Source organism: Tasmannia lanceolata, unplaced genomic scaffold (genome assembly GCF_043159265.1).
Source record: "Tasmannia lanceolata isolate RefF3 unplaced genomic scaffold, GAP_Taslan_0.1 ptg000015l, whole genome shotgun sequence".
Lineage (NCBI taxonomy): Eukaryota > Viridiplantae > Streptophyta > Magnoliopsida > Canellales > Winteraceae > Tasmannia > Tasmannia lanceolata.
Genome location: NW_027518692.1, coordinates 14,710,364 through 14,727,944, shown reverse-complemented (window position 1 = coordinate 14,727,944; position 17,581 = coordinate 14,710,364). Strand labels below are relative to the sequence as shown.

The 17,581-nt window shown below is 41.0% G+C and overlaps 1 protein-coding gene across 1 annotated transcript; it reads right to left on the bottom strand.

Annotated features, from left to right (window-relative positions):
• Positions 1–5,784: 5,784 nt before the first annotated feature.
• On the bottom strand, positions 5,785–13,750 carry LOC143845585 (calcium-dependent protein kinase 20-like). The gene is made up of 8 exons (XM_077353963.1): positions 12,924–13,750; positions 11,121–11,244; positions 10,772–10,915; positions 10,324–10,476; positions 7,900–8,015; positions 7,581–7,748; positions 6,641–6,871; positions 5,785–6,364 (listed from the first exon to the last, which is right to left on the bottom strand). The coding sequence occupies exons 1-8, from the start codon at positions 13,410–13,412 to the stop codon at positions 6,218–6,220; spliced, it is 1,572 nt and encodes a 523-aa protein (XP_077210078.1). The 5' UTR covers positions 13,413–13,750; the 3' UTR covers positions 5,785–6,217.
• Between the last annotated feature and the right edge of the window lie 3,831 nt (positions 13,751–17,581).

The window sequence follows — 17,581 nt, the reverse complement described above, 5'->3', positions numbered from 1 at the left end:
CTGGTCGGCCCGAGCCCTTCTGGGCGGCTCGGCCGGGCAGAATTTTGTCTTCTTCAGATGACCAGATTTTCTGGTCGGCCTGAGATGACCTAATTTTCTGGTCGGCCCGAGCCCTTCTGGGCGGCTCGGCCGGGCAGAATTTTGTCTTCTTCAGATGACCAGATTTTCTGGTCGGCCTGAGATGACCTCATTTTCTCTGGTCGGCCTGAGATGACCATGATTTTCTGGTCGGCCTGAGATGACCTCATTTCTCTGGTCGGCCTGAGATGACCTCATTTTCTGGTCCGCCTGAGATGACCTCATTTTCTGGTCGGCCTGAGGTGATCTCCACTGCTGGCGTCCTCGGCTGGAACTGATCTCCAAGCCACCGGGATGAGCCGGAATGGGCACTGCTGGCGTCCTTGGCTGGAACTGATCTCCAAGCCACCAGGATGAGCCGGAGTGAGCCACTGCTGCTTCAAGGTGGTCTTCACTGCTGGCGTCCTCGGCTGGAACTGATCTCCAAGCCACCAGGATGAGGCGGAGTGAGCCACCGCTGCTTCAAGGTGGTCTTCACTGCTGGCGTCCTCGGCTGGAACTGATCTCCAAGCCACCAGGATGAGCCGGAGTGAGCCACTGCTGGGCTTCTAAGTCTGCAACCACCTAGCTGTGAGCTAAGTATGCAAACACTTAGAGTCTTCGAAGGTGGTATTCACTGCTGGCGTCCTCGGCTGGAACTGATTTCCAAGCCAACAGGATGAGCCGCAGTGCACCACTGCGGGGCTTCTAAGTCTGCAAGCACCGAGCTGAGAGCTAAGTATGCAAACACTTAGAGTCTTCGAAGGTGGTATTCACTGCTGGCGTCCTCGGCTGGAACTGATCTCCAAGCCACTAGGATGAGCCGGAGTGGGCCACACTACTGACGTCCTCGACTGGAACTGATCTCCGAGCCACTAGGATGAGCCGGAGTGGGCCACACTACTGGCGTCCTCGACTGGAACTGATCTCCAAGCCACTAGGATGAGCCGGAGTGGGCCACACTACTGGCGTCCTCGACTGGAACTGATCTCCGAGCCACTAGGATGAGCCGGAGTGGGCCACACTACTGGCGTCCTCGACTGGAACTGATCTCCAAGCCACTAGGATGAGCCGGAGTGGGCCACACTACTGGCGTCCTCGACTGGAACTGATATTCACTGCTGGCGTCCTCGGCTGGAACTGATCTCCAAGCCACTAGGATGAGCCGGAGTGCACCACCGCTGAGTCTGCGCTTCAAACAGGTTCTACGGAGTGAACCTCTGCACCGCTGCTGAGGTCTAAGTCTGCAAGCACTGCAAACACTTAGACTCAGGACGCACATGCCTGTCCCGGAGGCTGTTGTCTCGTCTTGTGAAATGACGAGTCTGATTCCGGTATGGGGGCGTGTGTTCTCGGCGCCAATCCGTCCTACCATTTTTGTCTGAGTGAGATTTCGAACAGCTTTTTGTTGCGGGGTCCCACGGATGGCGCCAAATCTGTTAGGTCTAAAATTGGTAACAGGTTATGGTAGGGCCGGAAAGGCTGATCTGGACCTGAAGGGCTGATCTGGACCTTAAGGACTGATCTGGGCCGAAGGACGGCTGATCTGGGCCTGAAGGGCTGATCTGGGCCTGAAGGGCTGATCTGGGCCTGAAGGGCTCATCTGGGCCTGAAGGACTGATCTGTGCCTGAAGGGCTGATCTGGACCTGAAGGGCTCATCTGGGCCTGAAGGACTCATCTGGATCTGAAGGGCTGATCTGGACCTGAAGGACTCATCTGGACCTGAAGGGCTGATCTGGGCCTGAAGGACTCATCTGGGCCTGAAGGGCTGATCTGGGCCTGAAGGGCTGATCTGGGCCTGAAGGACTCATCTGGGCCTGAAGGGCTGATCTGGGCCTGAAGGACTGATCTGGGCCTGAAGGGCTGATCTGGGCCTGAAGGACTGATCTGGGCCTGAAGGGCTGATCTGGGCCTGAAGGACTCATCTGGACCTGAAGGGCTGATCTGGGCCTGAAGGACTGATCTGGGCCTGAAGGGCTGATCTGGACCTGAAGGGCTGATCTGGGCCTGAAGGACTCATCTGGACCTGAAGGGCTGATCTGGGCCTGAAGGACTGATCTGGGCCTGAAGGGCTGATCTGGACCTGAAGGACTCATCTGGGCCTGAAGGGCTGATCTGGACCTGAAGGGCTGATCTGGGCCTGAAGGGCTGATGGAGTCCTGCGCTGTTAGGGCCTGACAAGAAGACAAAGGGTCAGAAGACCAGCCCGGAGTGGTGCTCTGGACGGGCGCTTCGACACTCAAGTCAGTATGAGCAGGAGTGCAGAGCAATTCCGAACTGAGGAGCTTAGGATTTTGGATTTCAGATCTTAGAACCCTCACCTTAGCACAAGTGAAGGCTATTTATAGTGATTCTGAGCCACCTGTCTAGAACAGGTGGTAATTCTGAGCCACCTGTCCAAGACAGGTGGTGGGCTCTGTATGGACCAGGTCTCATACCTAAGAAGGGCAGGTGGAAGTCCCTGATTGGTCCAGGTGCCACACCTAGTGGGGACAGGTGTTGGCCTTCCAACGGTCCTTGTGAGGGCCACGTGCCAGCAGCCAATTGGATGCTGAGTTCGGACCCCTCAGAGCTGAGTTCGGACCCCTCAGTGCTGAGTCCGGATTCCCTCAGTGGTGAGTCCGGATTCCCTTAGTGCTGAGTCCGGACCCCATCAGTTACCTTAAACTGTTATCTTCTTTTTTTGTGTGTAAAAAAAGTAAAGAAATTTTAGAAACATTGTTCCTTTCCAAACTTTTCCAGAAAATTACAGCAATCCAAGCCGCTCATAAAGAAATCAGTAATAAAAAAAATTCTATTAATTGATCAAACTAGAGAATGGAGTACCCATAATATAAATTCAAATGAGATTATGTCGTTAATTGTTAAATGACACATTACTTAAAAAAAGTCAATTTAGTAGTTTCTTATTTCAGTTTTGTGGGAAATGACAATCAATTAAAAAAAGTACACTAACAATTAGATATGTAATTTATGAAAACCAATTAAAACTAAATTAACAATTAGATAAGTGATCGTGCCAAAATCCAGGTCTGTGATCGCACGGTGGGTAAATGGCCTCCGTTGGATATCTGCAACCACAGATAAAGGAGTCAGGGTGGTCCGGGGTGGGCACTCTGGTCGTAGAGGATTAGTGGTGTGCATGACTTGCTAATCTTGCGTCTAATCCTTTCCATAATCATGATGATGGATGATCATGGCTCATGATTTGGCGGCGGGAGGGTGTCGCGTGACCCGATCTGGCGTCTTATGCCGTGTCTAATACTTCTCGTTATGACGGGCGATTATGGCTAAGATATTGTGCATGATAGAGTGACACATGGCGAGATCCTATGGCCTCGCTGTATTTTGTACTTATCAATAAGCAAATTCGAATGATTATAAATTATTGCCATTGTTAATCTCTCCAAATTAAAGACAATTCCCGCCTAACAATCTCCGGAGGATACACAATAAATAAATAAAACAAGACCCAATAAACAAGGCCCACGTCATGATAGACATCACACCATTTGACTTTCTTAAGAAAACCTGAAAACCTTATTTGAACAAGGAAAAAAAACATCCATTTTCATGCAATTAAATAAACAGTCCGGGAAGCTTCCCACTACCAGGGCTGCAACTTGGGTCGGGCGGGTCGGGTTTTGGAGAACCCAACCCTACCCGAGAAATATCTCGGGTCGGGTTTTTTTTCGGAAAACCCACGATTCCCAAACCTGGCCGTACCCATGATAAATCTCGGGTCGGGTCGTGTCGGGTTTTTTCACGTTGACGTAATTTTTTAAGGAAAATTCTTGTTTGGCAAGGCAACTCAACTCATAGAAGCAGAAATTGCACTCACATCACACTTGAATCAAACAATGATGTAATTACACTCACATTACACTTGAATCAAACAATGTTGTAATCAAACAATGTTGTAATTACAATCAAACAATGATGAATCAAACACTTGAATCAACTCAACTCATAGAAGCAGAAATTACACTCACACACAATAACAGTGGGTGCGTCGGTTTTCACTTTTAACTTTTAACTAACAATAGAAAAAAATGTACATACTATAACTTATGTAGCTCGGGTTGGGTCGGGTCGGGCCCCTTCAATCCCGGCTCGACCCGAGATTCATGCGGGCTTTTGAATGCTCAACCCGGCTCGACCCGAAACCCATGAAACCTTAACCCAACCCAGGCTATTTTCGGGTCGGGTCGATGCGGGTCGGGTAAAACCCAGCTCGAGTTGCAGCCCTACCACTACCTTCACTGCCTTGAACTGTTCACCACCATTTCTCATTCTCTCTGTTTTTTTGGGGGGGTCTGATATCTGTGCGACCATGTTTTGATAATGGGACGAACAGACATTGTTTTACATGTTTAAACCAGCTAACAAGGGTTTATACAATTCCCTAAAAGCCCTCAGCAGCCAATCAGGTAATTTAAAAAAAAAAGTCATCCCATTATCAAGACCATGGTTTTAAATTTCGGCCGAAATCCGAAATTTCGGATTTCGGTGGAGACCGAAACCGAAATTTGGCGAAATCCGGAATTTTGGACGTTACCAAATTTCAGTCCTAAATTTCGAGAAAAAATAATTTTAAAAAAAAAAATGTTACAAAACTTCGGTCCAAAATTTCGGAATCGGTCCGAAAATTTTAAAATGAATTAAATAATCTTTTTTAATTTTTACCAAATTTCGGATTTCGGTGGGGTCCGAAATCGGTACCGAAACCGAAATTTAAAACCTTGATCAAGACATGGCCGCATGGATATTAGTAGCCATTTCCTTTTTCTTCTTTTTTTTATTTTTTTGCCATACATGACCGAGACCTTTGCTAATGGCTACTTTGAATTTAGGATACTGATAATCTTAAGAATGTTTAGATAATGAGACCCACTTTGTTTTATATTCTCTAACTGACCGCTGAGAGTTTTTTGGGGATTTTAATAAGCCTTTGACAGCAAGTTAAAGCATGTAAAACAATTTTTGTTCGACGTATTATCAAAGCATTGTAGGGCCACATCAGTAGCCTTAATTTATGTTCGGCTCATAAAAATGAGTAATTATCTTACATAACTTTTAATTAATGACGTGCAAACTTGGGCTTGATAAAAAAAAAAGACCTGGACATGAGACTCAAGGCAATAGTCCCATTGGACCAAACACGAGAACTGGGTGTCGCCCAAGGCCAAAGACCTAGGCGCGACTCAAGGCAAAAGTCCCGTTGGACCCGGAAAAGAGAACCGGGCGTGACCCAAGGCCGAAGTCCTATTGGAGCAAAAAAGGCCTGGGAGCGACTCAAGGCAATAGTCCCGTTGGACCAAAAAAGAGTCCTGGGCGCCACCAAGGCCGAAGTTCTGTTGGACCAAAAATGGCCTGGGCGTAGAGCTTGCTAAAAAAAAATTTTTTTTTAATGGCAGCTTGCTAAAAATGAATTGAAATATAACTTCCAAATAGGCCTGAATTTCTCTTTTGCAAAATAAGATTAACTTAAAATGTGGCTAACTCATATTGGTACTGCTATGTTTTAATAATTGCAGTCACTTTGTCATTTACTATTTAACTAGCTGTCAAAAGTTATCAACTCTACTTAACTAAGCCTTTGTCCTAAACTAGTTGGGGTCGGCTAATGAATCCTTTAGAAAATTTTCATGGAGAAGGTTAAAGGATCTACCCGGCTCAAATCGACAAAAGTAATCACAATTTCTAAAAAGGCTCTCAACAGCAAATTAAGAAAGAAAAGACAAGGTGAGTTAGTGCAATTATAAAACATGCCACTGCCAATATCAGTAGCCTAAAATATTTCTATGTGCAAGTGAAGGTGGCCAGCGACATGGCTTAAACCAAACAAATATCTCAAAGATTGGTTACACACTTACACCAAAAAAACAGAAAGCACAACAGAAATATTTACAAATGTCAAGCCTCCTCTTCTTCCACCCATGCTCTTTCCCCTTTCTCAAGTGATACAAAGAACAGAGTAATACATAATTCAGAGGCCCAACCCTCACCCAATCCCCTACTAAAACAAGGAAAAAAATGATGAACCCAAATGAGAAAAGGAAAAGGTTAAAAACAAAGAATTTAATGTGTCCACCAAAAAAAGGAATTTTCTTTTTCCTTTTTTCTTTTTGCCATTTTTGGGGTCTTTTTCATCTAACCTCAGTGGGTTACTTTCAAAGATCCATCCTTCATCAATTTCAAGCTGAGACTATTGAAGCGCTCTCGCGAATATTGCCTTGATGCTTTCCTCCAATCTGTGCCTGTTTTCATCATTGCTGCAAACTCTTCATAGCTTATGCGCCCATCCTGATTAAAAATGCCACATCAAATAATTAGTACATGAGACAAAAAATGGAAGAAATCAAGTGGGGATTGAAAACATGGATTTAAATTTCAGTTTTGGCCCCTACCAAAACCATTTTTTTTTCAAATTTCGGTCATTTCGGCCGAAATTTTTTACAATTTCAGTCAAAATGACAGTGAAATTTTCAGATTTCGGTCCCAACCGAAATTTCAAATTTCGGCTGGAATTTAAAACAATGGTTGAAAGGTTGAGATCTGATTGATGCGAATATTGCTGACCTTGTCTGTGTCTACATCACGGATAATGGCATTGATGACTTCCTCATAGTTCGGACCCAAGTCATCGGCTAAGCAGTCCGTCAGCTCTTCGATCTCTATGTATCCACTTCGGTTTTGATCAAAGTACAAGAAGGCTTTGTGCAGGTGCTCGTAGTTGCCCATCTTCCTTAGGTGAATCGAAACGGCAACAAATTCCCCATAGTCAAGAGTCCCATTCCCATCAACATCAGCCTGCCAACAAAAGGAAGACCAAGTTTCAGACTCATACAAAAATTTCTCACCTTACAAATGACTTGACAAGTTAATAATACTATTTAAGGTCTTAAGATACCAAGGTAACTGTCTTGTATAACAGCATGTTACTTTTGTAAGAAACTACAAAAACCTGATATTAGACAGAGGATGGCAAATTACAAATGATGCTACTTTTGTAGGAAAGAAAGAAAACAGTGAGGCATTGTTCATTTTGGATATTAGGAATAGATTTTGATTCCAAAACTAATTTGATTTTGAGTCAAAAACTGATTATTGAACTCAAAATTAAATGCAGTTGGTGTCCAATAATCAGTTTTAAACTCAAAATAAATTCTCAAAATTCAAAAAGAACAGGGCAAACAGAATAAGCGATTGAATTGCCTTATTAGTATGTTGACGACGTACAAAAGTGAACTATGCTAATTTATCAACAAGGCAACTACACATGAGAATGGGTTCAACTTATCCTTCAAAGTATTTTAGAATAATTTGTCTTTTGATTTTTATGTGTGCAGTGTACCATGCAGATGTGTGAATAATTTAATCAATACAGATCAGCTGTTGATCAAATACAAGTCCTAGAAGAAAGCACCTTGCTCAAATTATCGATTAAAATATAAAAGAAAACATGCATAACCAACTTCTTAAATGAAAAATAAAAAAAATGCAGGCCCCAGAAACTTACAGCCTCCATTAGCATCTGAACATCGGGGTCGGGGACCTGTTGGCCAATCTTCTGCAAACCGAGTTTTAATTCATCAAGTGTTATCTGGCCAGTATTGTTAATGTCCATCAGTTTGAACGTCTCCTTTATTCCTGCTACCTCCTCAACAGATAGATGTTCAGCCACAACCTGCAAAAATTTTCAAAACAGTGTAAATTCAGTATAACCCAAGACAATGCTGTCAAAAAAAAAAAAAGTGGGGCACTAAGCAAAATCATAAGCCCAAAGAGGGTTTCTTTAGAATCACAAAATAACATCCAAGAAACATTTCAAATCATACCCTCAGGGCTCTCTTTTTGAACTTGTTCATTACAGAAAATTGCTTAAGCCTTGCTCTAACAGTTTCACCCAGCGGGATATTTGGGGCTTTGTTGGCATTCACCAACCAAGGATGATCTGCATTTAAGAAGTATGGAAGATTTTGAGCACCACTATATTAAAGCTTTTGTTACTGAATAAATATAAAAGGACACTGAAGAGAACCTCATTATTATGCATCCAAAATATCATTAAGTATTACTACATCATAAATCTTGTTCATATCATAAGTACTGATAAAACCAAAGTTGAAAGCTCTCCCGCCACATGGAAATGTTTGAAAATTTTAAATATAACAGAAATGAAAGAAGTGTCCAGGTAAGCCCTTCAGCAGAAAATAAGATTTCCAAAATTTTGAAAGGCAGATAGAAAGGTGAAAATAAAGGGAATCCAAAAGATGGGTTCATTCATGTGTTGTTAAAATGAGATTTAGCACATGACATTCCTTATGTGTGAATAATGGCATTGAGAACATAAGCCATGACTTTGGGGAATGGATAAGGCATTTGAGTTATTATCTAGTTCAATATTACACTTTACCTTCATCATGACGGAGGAGGTTTAAAGAAGGGATGTCATTAATTGGGCCTTTCACAGAGCTTGAGTGGAACAATATGCGTGGTGCTAAGAAGTCTGGTGGGAAATCAGAGGGGTTGCCCGTCATGCGTGGTTAGTTGAGGCATTTTTTGAGATGGATTGATGATTTGGGGATGTAGTTTCCCTTGATCATCCTTGTCGCGAGGTTATTGCCAAGACCTGGAAAGATTGTGTACAAGAGTCCTCAGCCGCTGTCTAGAAGAGTATGCCCCCCCTGATATCAGTTGATGAAGAGATGTTCTTGATCTAGGCTTGGTTAGAGAGCCCTCAGCAATTGGCAGGAGAGATGAGGGCTCAGTGACGCGGAAGAATGATGTTGCCGGTGATAAGAGATTGTCGTTGTTTCGATTGGTCTCTGTTAGATGAAGGCAAAACTCAACTACATCAAGCTGGTGGTCATAGCGGTCAGAAGGATCGAGTGCAAGTATGGAAAGGTAACCCCAACAATTGCAATGGCATCCTCGACCTAGAGTGTGGAAGTGTATCAACAGATTGAGGGGCTGCGAATGGGCCGGATCTTCCTATTTCGGTCAAATGGGATTGAGCTCTCTAGGTTTTGTTAGCTTCATGAGTTATGAGGCAGTTGATATGCCCTTCTAAATCTTATGCTGATTTTTGAAAATCCATCCATATCCAATAAGGGAGAGAGGAACAGAAAAGAAACCCGGATGCATAGTTTCAATTTCAGCCGAAATATTTCGGTTTCGGTCCAAACCGAGACCGAAAGTACATTGAATCGGAAATCAACTGAAATGTTAATGATTTCCACCGAAATTTTGAAAATTACCACAGAAATTTAAGCATTTCCATCGAAATTACCAAAATTTCCACTGAAATGGCCGAAATTTCCACTGAAATTTTATACATTCTGGGAGAAATTTTAAAAAAACCGAATTTTTTATCAAAGTTTTACATGATTTCGGCGAAATTTCCACCAAAACCGACATCTAAAACCTTGTCCGAATGTTGAGAGATAGGTCGATAGAGAATGTGGATCAGCCTCAGATAAGCAGCGTCAATGGTCTTGCAACAGAACCGCTCTCAGGGGTTGCTTCTTTCGAGAGAGGAAGCCAATCTAGGGAGATGACGGTTTGGGACGCGGACAACGACTACCACCTTTTGAGCATCCTGGGGAAGAGAGACTCTTGGCCCGTGATCATCTTCGAACATGGTACACACTGACTCTTTTGCATAATTCAGGTAGCACCCTATGTCATGCTCTGCTATAGGATAGTGCCTGGGCCAATAATGGGGTTGATCAGCTCACCCGTTCTGGGGTGGGTAGAATTAGATTGGAGACTTTTTTACTTTATTTCTCCTTGAGGTCATGTGAGTTGTGTATTTTATCTTCTTGTTTTGGCTTTTTTACCATCCCTGGGCATTTCCTTTTTTTTCCTAATAAATCATTGCCATTCAAAAAGAAAACTAAAATAATAAACACTTGAGTCAACAATTAACATCCTTTTAGAAAAGGATCTAGAACTGACCTTGGGAGGAGCATGTCTAATACATTATGAAGAGAACATGTTGATACAACTCTATGGATATTTTAAGCATCCAAATTCAAAAGTATTTTCTCTCAATCATGATTGCCTTCATAAAAGAAAGACATTTTAGTTCCTGCCTAAAAGATAGAATACATGCTTTACCCCCACCATTAAGTGCTAAACATTTATTTATATTTTGCTGCAGAAATGTAATTCTTTATTAGATGAAACAAACAAACACCATATGTCTCAAATTAAAATCCACATGAAACAACTAGAAAAAAAGAGGAATTGAACTTTACCAAGGACTTCTTGCGCTGTTAACCGTCGCTTAGGATCTGGATTAAGCATCCGCTTCACAAGGTCCTTTGCGTTATCGGAAACTCTAGGCCAAGGGTCTCTTTTAAAATCTATAACAGAGCGAATAATTGCCTGTGCAACTCCCTGTTCAGTTTCTGTATGAAAAAAATAACAAATCTTAGAGAGAGAGAGAGAGAGAGAGAGAGAGACAGAGAGAGCATCACACAATTTGATGTAAATTCAATCAAATTTGAAAATGACAAATAAGAGGGACAACATTCTAGGGACAGGTTTAAACCAATTTATACTCACAAGAAACCCCTCAATTTGAATCCTTTACAGAACTTACTCATAAAAAATTGTAGAGTTAACATGTATTAGGTTACCATTTCAAAAAAAAAAGGTAAGCTTATTAAAATCAAGAATGGTGACCCGAAATACAGAACCAACCTGCCCAAAAAGGTGGTACTCCACACAGCAAGATATAAAGAATCACGCCCGCACTCCATACATCAACCTCTGGGCCATAATTTCGTTTCAGCACCTCTGGAGCCATGTAATAAGGACTTCCCACTATCTCAGTGAAGCACTCACCTGTTAAAAATCACAATGTTTCGGCGAAGGTATAAGGGGAAAAGGGAAAGGATGCAAATTGTAATTGCAATGCAGTGGCCAGAATTGCACATGACATGCAATATCATGATAAGAGTGTAAGAGACCATGCATCTCTTCATACACAACATGCAAAAAAACACTCATGTTACCACATAATTTGATGCAAGATATACCAAGGGCTTACCGGGTCTGAAGAATACAGACAACCCAAAATCAATTGCCTTGAGGAGAGATGTTTCCTTTTTGCTCGCAAACAAGAAGTTCTCAGGTTTTAGGTCTCGATGCATCACCCCATGCTTATGACACATCTGTAAATGCATAAACAAATTGAGGCTATATGACCAATAATAAACCAAAATTAATATTTCAAGGAAAAAACTAACTCAAAATCCAAGATTACTTCCAACTCATGCTATGGAAACGAATAAGTAGCACCAAAAATGCACCAAGGCCATGTTTGGACTGCAGGGATTTTCTGGAAATTTTTTTCAGAATTTACTGCTTTCCCATTGTTTGGTTATGTATGAAAATAAATAATTTGAACTAGCATAGTTCAATTTTTATTTAGAGGAACCTTCAATTTATGATGATATCCCCTTAAATAAGCCATAACCATACCTATTAGCCGGTGACGAATAAATGATAAAAGAAATTATGGCCAATGGAAGGGTAAATGTAATAAATATAATGAATAAGGATTACAAGTTAGTAAGAACTTCAAAAAAAGACCGTTCAAAAAAAAAGAACTTCAAAAAAGGAAATAATGGCCTCAAAGGATGCCATAACTTCACACGGATAGGCCTGTCCCTGCAAAAATAAGTACAATCAAGGTTCCATGTTCTAGTACCAAATAAGCAGGCATGTATCTTCCCGATCAAACAACTGATGGATCAAGAACAATTATCATGCTTCCACATGCCAACAGCACTGAATCATAAAAGGATCGGCAAGAAGACACTTTTATGTTTTGGAGATAATCTCAATATTGGCCAAAAAAAGTGAATTGTACAGAGAGAACACACAAGGGACTACAGTACAGAGAAAAGGGGTGATTTAGATTTTACAATAGAATGATAGATTGATCTCCAACAGATATAGAGTGTTACCCCAAAAAGCTAACTGATCAAAATCCCCACACGCTCACTAAGATCAAACAAATAATCCCAACACAAAACCCCTACAGTTTCACCAAAATACAATTTAAGTCTTAACAAACAATAATCCGCAAAAAAAGATCACCATACATTCTAATAGAGAAGAATCCCAACACTTCTCATCAAAATCATGCCACTAAAAGATAACAAAATAAAATTACTATCAATATGAGAGAACCAGAGAACCCCAACATCAAACACAAGAGCCTTAAAAAAGCAAAAATCTTGAGTCCCTCAGAAAATCCAATCAAGACAAAAAAGAAAAAAGAAAAGAAAAATAGGCATAACCCAAATTCCTCATAAGATCACCAACTTTAATTCCCACCCATACAAGACATCCAATAGGATTTGCACCAAAGAAAAAAAAAGTAAGGAAGAAATGAACACAAATGGAAAGAGGTAAAAGAACAATGTTACGCGCCTAGCCCCACTTGAGTGGAAAAAATTATTTTAGATTTGTGTAGCTTGAGAGTTTGCTATCTGGATATTTGGTATGGGTATTAGTCTTAGAGATAAAGGTCACGGTATCTAGATTGGTTTGGGTAGGAATTTTACAGGAAGTAGTGGGAAGTCGCTGCAAAGTGGGTTTTCTATTTAACATGTAAGTAGTCTGTTCTCAAATAGAACAGAGGAGGACTGAGTCGACTGACCCTTCCCTCGAAGTCGGTCAAGATGCTGATCTCCCCTCTAAGAAGATCAATCGCATTGTGAACTGATTCGGGTTCATAACATAATTCAAAAAGATTTTAAATAGATCAATTAAAAGAAATGAACACAAATAGAAAGAGGCCAAAGAATAGATTAATTAAAAGAACTAAATCTCAAATTCTAACCTGTACAACTTCAACAATTGTACGAGTAACCCCAGCCGCGGCCCTCTCTGTATAATGCCCTCTTGCCACAATCCTATCAAACAATTCCCCTCCTTCACATAATTCCATCACAAGATGAACTGCATTTTCATCCTCATAAGTATCCTTCAAAGTCACAATATTCGAATGCTTTGGCAAATGCCACATTATTTCCACCTCTCTTCTTACATCTTCTATATCCACCATAGTTCTCAGTTTCATCTTCGATATCGATTTACAGGCCAAAACCTCCCCTGAAGATTTATCAGTACAAAGGTATGTGATCCCAAATTCTCCTCTACCGAGCTCGCGTCCAAGCTCATATCTACTCTCAATGTCACGCCCAGTTGGATTTTTTAAAACACAGAGCTTGTGTCCATTTGATCTATGTTTTACCGCGTAATCAATCTCAAAAGGATTTGATTTCTTCTTCTGAGAGGAAACCCCAGGTACAGCATAACAATTACCCATTGATCAAGGGTTCAAGATTCAAGCTTTTCTTCTTTTCAAATGAGACTAAATGAAACCCAAAAAAAATGACAAAAGGCAAGAAAAAATTGAAGCAAGTGAAAAAACAATGCCTATTCTTTTTCCAAGCTGCAAAAGAAAAAACCTGTAACTAAGAGGGTATTGGTGTAGACCCAGATTGTGGTGGAGGGTTTTAATGGCATAAAAAGAGGGTTTTTGAAGGAGAAGAGAATGAAAAGAGGGATTTTTGGTGTGAATCCGCCATTAATCTCCAAACAAAAGTCAGAATTTTTCTTCTTTTCTGTTCCTCCTTTTTGAGTGGAAAAACCAAAACAGAGGCTTCCCTCACACAACTACGTAAATGGACTCACGCTGGAAAGACCGTTAATCTAATATTTGGTTGTTACCTATTGTTTTGATATTGGCACATCTCTCTTTATTTTAAATTTTAAACATCACTTGTTGTCATTAGCCGTTGAAATCTTGTTGTGAATTATGACACGTATGTCGTTACAAATATCTTAAGGGGGGCTTAATCGTGGGGGATTTTAACGTGCGGACATTAACGCGCGGACTTCTTCATATTGTCCATGACTCTTTGGGAACCTGGACTTTAATGTGCGGACACTGTGGACTCTGGGGACTCCAGTTGGGACTTTTTAGAGTCATGCGGACATTGAAATCACCTGTTAGTCATCAACAAATACATAAATTTGAAGTCCTTGAGATTTAAGAATCAATTTTTACCATGATCCCATGGATTTGTGGGCCGCCCTACTAAAATATCTAAGTAATATTATGCATATGTGGGTCCTACTAATTGCAAGGCCAAAGTAGTCATTTCACTTTGGATATGGTCATAGGCTCACCTGTCTAGGCCAGTAATAAGTTATGTGTTGGATTGATCTGAGCCGTCCACGTGATAGGGCTTGGTTTGAAGCTCCTATGGCCCTAAAATCAGGCCAACTATACCGTCGATCTAAACCGCCCACTTAATAGGGCTTGCTTTGGATCTCCAGTGGAGGCCACAAGAGATCCAAATCAAGACTTATCAAATTGACAGCCGGATCATTCAAAGGTGGGATCTGAACCACCCATTTAGGTAAGCATTTCTCCAAGATTTATGATTGAATGGTTAGAAATTTTTCATTGAAAAAGTTGGGAGAGCATTATAATTATGGGGTTGACAAAATCATGTCTCCTTTTGTTTTTGGTTTTAGAGCAAATTTACCGTTTAAGGCTATGCAATGGGGCTCACTTTCATTCGATGATCTAAACCATTCATTTATTGGGCCCTGATGTAAAAAAAATAGGCCATGCTCCTAAAAATAGCCCAATAGGATGATCCTAACCCTCCGATCTGTAAAAGGATGGCACATTATAGAAACATATACAAATCCTAACCCTCCGATCAAGGATTCTGGAATGAATATTTTGTTTTCCTAGGAAATCAAGAAAGATTTTCCCTTGGCCTACTCGTTTATACCTTTCGTTGGCGGGTACTGCAGGCCGAGGTCTTCCCAGCTAATGAACGTGCGGTGATGATTACAACTACACATGTCAAGATCTTGTTGGAATGTTGTGATGACGTGGCATATGTTCCCCTATCAATAGAAATTAGTTGGGTTATGATAAATCCGCACCCCCATTAGCATTTCAATGCCACGTCAAAAAAGCGTTAAAAAGTCTGCCACAATTCAGTAATTCACGTTACCAGTGGTGCGAATTATCCTTAGGGGGGTGCGAATTTATCATCTCCCAATTGGTTTTTTCTCTTTTTTTTCTTTTTTTCAAGGACCAATTACCAATGGGGGACAAACATTAGGCAGAATTATCAACTGGACCCAGGCTTTTCAGAAATTACCAATGGGGGACAAAATCTGTCTTGTCAGTAAAAGCTGGACGAAAATACCCTTTGGCATATAAAACACGTTTTGACTTTGGAATGGGGTTTTCAAGTCTCTACGATTGGGGTTATTAGGTATCAAAATGGGGTTACCAATTTTAGAATGGGCTTATCAAGTCCCTTGAAAACCCCTTTCCAAAACTCTAGTGCCCTCTGCCAATTTTTAGGGACTTGATATGCCCATTCGGAAATTGGTAACCCCATTTTGATACTTGATAACTCCAATCCTAGATATTTGAAAACCCCATTCCAAAACTCCAGTACCCTCGGCCAATTTTCAAGGACTTGATAAGCCCATTCAGAAATTAGTAACCCCATTTTTATACTAGATAACCCCAATCCCAGAGACTTGAAAACCCCCTTCCAAAACTCTAGTATCCTGACCAATTTTCAAGGACTTGATCACCCCATTCGGAAATTAGTAACCCCATTTTTTATACTAGATAACTCCATTCCTAAAGACTTGAAAACCCTCTTCCAAAACTCCAAAACTCTCGGCCAATTTTCAGGGACTTGATAAGCCCATTCTGAAATTGGTAACCCCATTTTGATACCTAATAACCCCAATCGTAGAGACTTGAAAACCCCCTTCCAAAGTCAAAACGTGTTTTATATGCCAAAGGGTATTTTCGTCCAGCTTTTACTGACAAGACAGATTTTGTCCCCCATTGGTAATTTCTGAAAAGCCTGGGTCCAGTTGATAATTCTGCCTAATGTTTGTCCCCCATTGGTAATTGGTCCTTTTTTCAAAGACCACCTATATTTTGGCGAATGCTTTGCAAATGGTTCGATGTTTTTAAATTTCGAAAGGCTTTTGTAACTAGCTTATGCTAGTCAAAAGAGAGAATTTATATGATGGGTGGCCGTGAAAACACGTGAAGTCTAAAATAGTAGGTACGGCCCACTCTATATGATGATCCAAACCGTTCATCTGTTTGGGCACAACATAAATAATTGGTTGTGCCAAAAAGTCATTTCCATAGGATGATCCTAACCCTCAATTCATCTTGCTTCAGCTCTACAAAGGAAAGTGCATTATGGGCATTTCCAGTGGGAAGTTATGATTAAGAAATATGAATTATGTTTCACCCAAATCCAACTAAATCATAAGGTAATTTCAACCTTGTGAAGAGAATTCCTAGAAAAAAAGGGAGAGAAAAATAAAAAATAAGAAGGTTTATATAAAATCGAAGAGAAAAAAAATATATAAGTACTTGTCCCGACGGCTTATTTTGTCAAGTACTCTGCATAGAAGAAGATACAAGCAATTTACCCATGTAAATCCAAGGCCTTAGTGAAAAAACAAGGGATACAAGCTTGTTTTTCTTCTTTAGCTTTCTCTTTTCCAAGGCATCTTGACGAAGGAGACCTCATAAACTTCAAAGTTCAAGCAATTAAGTAAACACTATCTTTTGCATGAAAAAACACGAATTCCTAGGGTCCACATGGAACCCATGGACCTATTTCTTCATCTGGGCCCACCCACGTCACTAGCATGATCCAACCCTTCATTCGGTTGGCCCAATCATAGAGATGACATGATCGAGAAACCGTATTTGCGCTCTTGTTAGATGATCCTTTATGGATCATAGATGGATGGTTGGGGAAGAATGAGCAATGAAAGTACATTAGAGTTCTATTACCGTTATATCATCTGCAAATTTGGCCCTTGGATGAATGATTTACATTACTGTAGCGTTTCTTTAGAGACACTGATTATTGGATTCAAAATTAGAACATAAATGTGAGTCCAATAATCAGTTTCGGACTCACAATCGGTTCTCAAAATCCAAAACAAGCAGTGAATAAGATCACAAACGGCACAGATGTCGATCCCAACAACATCTTTTAAAGAGAGGAATCATTGTCTGTAATGACAAGTTATTATTCAAGGGATTTTGACTTCCTAATAAAAAACAAACATCAAAAGCCTCTTTGGATACCACCAAAATCATTGCTCACCAAGATGGCTGCTAATAAAGCGGAAATCTCTTTTGCGGAGAAAAAAAAAAATTGAAATCGTCTGTTGCACACATGTGCAAGAAGACAAACAAGTGAGCACGAATCCCCATTAAATGCCAAAAGCAGTGGAAATGATCAAATCGTCGGTCATTTCCACTTTCCTCTGGGAATTTGCTAGCGTCCATTGTAGGAGAACTTATATGGTGGCCGACCGTCAAACAACAAGGGCAAAGAGAGAAAAACCTCTCCCCCTTGAGGGAAACACCAAAGGAGGCTAGTTTATTTTCTAAACTTCCATAGGCGG